The 3,898-nt window shown below is 43.5% G+C and overlaps 1 protein-coding gene across 1 annotated transcript; it reads right to left on the bottom strand.

Annotated features, from left to right (window-relative positions):
- Positions 1-1,051: 1,051 nt before the first annotated feature.
- On the bottom strand, positions 1,052-3,561 carry LOC147447364 (uncharacterized). Its single transcript, XM_086523187.1, has 2 exons — positions 3,400-3,561; positions 1,052-3,308 (listed from the first exon to the last, which is right to left on the bottom strand). The coding sequence occupies exon 2, from the start codon at positions 3,296-3,298 to the stop codon at positions 1,229-1,231; it is 2,070 nt and encodes a 689-aa protein (XP_086379313.1). The 5' UTR covers positions 3,299-3,308; positions 3,400-3,561; the 3' UTR covers positions 1,052-1,228.
- Between the last annotated feature and the right edge of the window lie 337 nt (positions 3,562-3,898).

Raw genomic sequence — 3,898 nt, 5'->3', positions numbered from 1 at the left:
ATTATATCTTGGAAAGGAATGTAGTTGATGAAGCCTACATAGCTGAGCCATTCCGTGAAAATCTATTTGAACCTTTTGAATGGGCTCAAATTTTGGCAACAACAATGGAGGTGTGTGTCAATGAGTGAACGCCTACAAAATTTTGTAACAAAGAGGGTTATGACATCATTTCAATACAGATGATATCTAAAAAAAGTGCAGATGATAATGAGTCTAATGGTGATATCAAGTAAAAGTCCAGAACTTAACAAGAAACCACCGAGGAGTTTTATGATGCCAAATGAGTATGAAGGGAGACCGATGACCACATATGAGCATGTATGTTAGTGTGGCTTTGAATTCCCAAACCAAACTGGAGCTAGAATCTCAAAAGTTAATTTATGCTTCAATTATGCAATTGGATCTCAGATGTTTAAGAGAAGCCCTTGAAATTGAATAAAAAGCAGCATTTACTTTGAATTACTAAAACCCTTTGCTCCCTCATTTCTCATCGGAACTTCTTTCTTAAAGCTGTCATGTAAACTTTTTCTAGACAATTTCAAGATTCCACCACCTAGGTGCCAGATGCATTAAAACACAAAAGGAAAATGTGGTGGGATATTTTGCCCATGCCTATATGAATCCACTAAAATTAGAAGAGTGGATTTCACCATTATTAGGCTTGAGAAAAGATTAGGCTGTGAGACAACAGTATTGATGCTTGGCAGGTATAATGCTAGTGGCGGCCGATCTTGGCATCTTGGAATGGGAGTCATCCACAAGACAAAATAATCCTCGTCTCCATTATGCATAGTATTGGGTAATGTCATCAATGTCCAACAGTGAGTGTAGAACTAGCTGCCAAGTTCCAATATTTCACTTTGTAGGAGAAAATAACCTTAGTGAGACCTTTAGGTAGTCACTCATTAAAAAAAGCTCCCTATATCATGTGCATTCAAAAGAATTTCAATAATAACCCAAAATAAGACTAGATAAATGGCACTATTTGTCGATGTTTGTCCTCTCCCTGCCCATTAAGCTTGCAAACAAAATATTATGTAACTTCACTGAATGGAACAAACCATGAAGAGCACCTTGTGTTTAGTAGAAATCTGTACATGGAGTGGTTTGTTTATGTATGACTGCACACTCTTCAAAAGAATTCACAATTACAATTGTGCAGGAAACCCTGATTAGTTTCCCATTCTCCCCTTAAAGTAAACTGGCTTTCATTAAGAATATAAAATACTCAGCTCTTCTTGTCCCCAATGTTGCTCCCGGAGGTAACATACTGCTTCTTCACCCATCTTATCCTTGCAAACAAGCACAGGATAAAGAAGGCGGCCGTATAAATTGCATAGAATTTCCAGCTTGTATGCGGCGGCTTTGATGCTACAGCTGGGTGAAAGACAGTCACATAGTAATGTAAGCCTATTGCCATAGCCACAATCCATTGCAAAGTTGAGGTAATCTTCCCTGCAAGCGTATCCGATGTGCAAGCATGGAATATGTTAGCTGTTTGCAGAATGAGATATATTACATATCCCAAGCCTTGCAACAGCTGCAACGACAAGTAGCTTGAAAGAGAGTTCAAGTAGAAGAAGGACATGGGCTCCAGCCCTATGATGAAGGAAGCTAGCCAGAGTGTCGCAAAATACGCCGCCAAGTATATGTTGATGAAGAGCAAGACTTTCTGCAGGGAGAAAAGGGCTTTGATGTGGTCGAAGAGCAAGATAACAACAATAAGAGGGAGGAGCAAGACGCCATAGGAAACCATCGATGCTATGAAAGGCGCATATTGCTTTCCTATCAATGGGGAGAAGCTCTCTGTGATTTGCTGATTTGCTCGGTTGAAATACACTTTAGATGTGTCTGTCCACTTGATCACATCTGGCCGAAGGTGATCGGCCACTTTTCCGGCCGTCTCTTGAAATTTGGTCGGCAGGTCTGCCAGCTCTTGGATGATGTCATACTCATCCTCGGAGAGATCTCTCTCTTTCGTTTGTTCGACCACCGTTTCAATCACCGTGCCCCTCTTCAGTTCCTCAAGCTGCGATTCAACCTCCTTTGTTGCTGCCTCCGTCTCATCATCAGCTTTAACAACACTTGAAATATCTTTAGTGTTATTTTCTTCGCTTTCATCATCCTTAGTCCCTACATTACCATCACTCGAGTCATGATTTTCATCTGCTTTTTCCTCACTACTTTCTGTCTCATTGTTTTCACTCTGCTTATCACCATCACTCTCACTCCCTTCCTGCTTTTCATCCACCTTCTCATCGCCTTCCACTTGCGACACCACCTCTTGTCCATCTTCTCTTTTCTTTTCCTTAATTTCTAAGCTTGCACTTGACTCATTCTTATCTTCAACCTTCACATAGTCTACCCCGCCATCCCAAGTGTTACTTGTTACTTCATTAGAGCCATCAGTACTATTGTTAGGGTTATCTGCCTTTTCCTCACTTGCAGAGGCATTGTTAAGAGTAATTTTCTCTTTGACAAGCTCTTCTGGCTGAGCAGTTAGCACCACCTTTTCGGCATCTCCTGCATCCATCTCTTTCACATCGCTGCTTGTATTTGCCACCATCTTGATAGGATTAACGTCTGCAAGCGCTTCCTTTGAATCAGCATTCTCTCGTAAGTTGCTACTTTCCGTTGCTGGATTATCCTGCGGTTCACTTTCCCCTGAAGTTTCCTTTTTATCATCTTGCTCCTGTTCTTTAGTAACACTCTCATTGGCAGGAGAGGTGGACCTCTCCTCAATTTGAACTGCTTGTGAGTGCGCATTTGAGTCTATCTTTGAAACCTCCACCTTCTGCTTCTCGACCATATCTTTCTGATCTAACACCTCAACCTCAGGTCTCTCCTGCTCTTCATTCAATTGACTTTTGGGCTCCTCTACCTTGCTGGCATCAGCACGCGCAGCTACACCCTCGCTTTCACCTTCTTCTTTCTGAGCAATCAAGGGAGCTGGATCTGATTTCCCCTCTTCTTTCTTCGCATCAGCAGTAACGGTATCCTTTTTCACATCCTGTACATCATCTTTTCCTGGACGAGATGTGGTTGCATTCCTCTCATTGACACTTTTGGGCTCTATACTGGCACTAGCATTCATTGTCTCTTCCTTCTTGGCATTTGAATTAGCACCTACATTTTCCTCCAAAAGCTTTCGCCAGTAAAGTCTGTTGATCTGGGTTGAATCAGTAGGCCTTTTAGGCAAATCCTCGATGGATCTTACCTTGTGTAGCTCAAGCGTAGATTGGCACCCTGCCCACAAGAGCATGTGTATGCATATAAGGACAAATATGCCCGTCCTCATTGTCCCTTGCCTGCAATTAGAAGCTCTCTCTCTCTCTCTCTCTCTCTCTCTCTCTCTCTCTCTCTCTCTCACACACACACAGCAGCTAAAACGGAGCGCACCTGTACAGGTCCGGTGAAGCCAAGATCCTCCTACTCAGCAGGCTGTGATCGAGGAGAGCGACGCCATAGAGACAGACACGGGAGAGAAGCAGGGCCGCGAATTAGACGAAGCAGGGGGAGCTGAGGGGGGGAGGGAAGGGGTGTAAATGGATCTATTTTCTGGGCGGTACGCACGACGCCTGCACGTCGCTCACACAAAAAGGGAGTTGATGGAAGAGAGTGTGAGAGCGCCAAAATCCCACGGTCTCTTGGCTCTCTCTCTCTCTCTCTCTCTCTCTCTCTCTCTCTCTGTGCGTGAGTTCAGATAGAGGACTGTTCCTGCGACGTAAAAAATGTCCTCTCTCTCTCCCTCTCCCTCTCTCTCTCTCTCTCTCTCTCAATAGAGGATTGTTCCTGCGACGTTAAAATGTCCTCTCTCTCTCTCTCTCTCTCTCTCTCTCTCTCTCTCTTTCCACACACACACACACATTTATTTTGGAAATTAACTTTTCGCCAAGGA

Source organism: Adiantum capillus-veneris, chromosome 11 (genome assembly GCF_014529385.1).
Source record: "Adiantum capillus-veneris isolate H3 chromosome 11, ASM1452938v2, whole genome shotgun sequence".
Lineage (NCBI taxonomy): Eukaryota > Viridiplantae > Streptophyta > Polypodiopsida > Polypodiales > Pteridaceae > Adiantum > Adiantum capillus-veneris.
The sequence above is the reverse complement of the archived record's forward strand: the minus strand, read 5'-3'. Positions and strand labels throughout refer to the sequence as shown.

What these genes read in the sequence shown, in the direction of transcription:
- LOC147447364 (XM_086523187.1), bottom strand. Translation starts at nt 3,298, where the DNA reads ATGAGGACGGGCATATTTGTCCTTATATGCATACACATGCTCTTGTGG.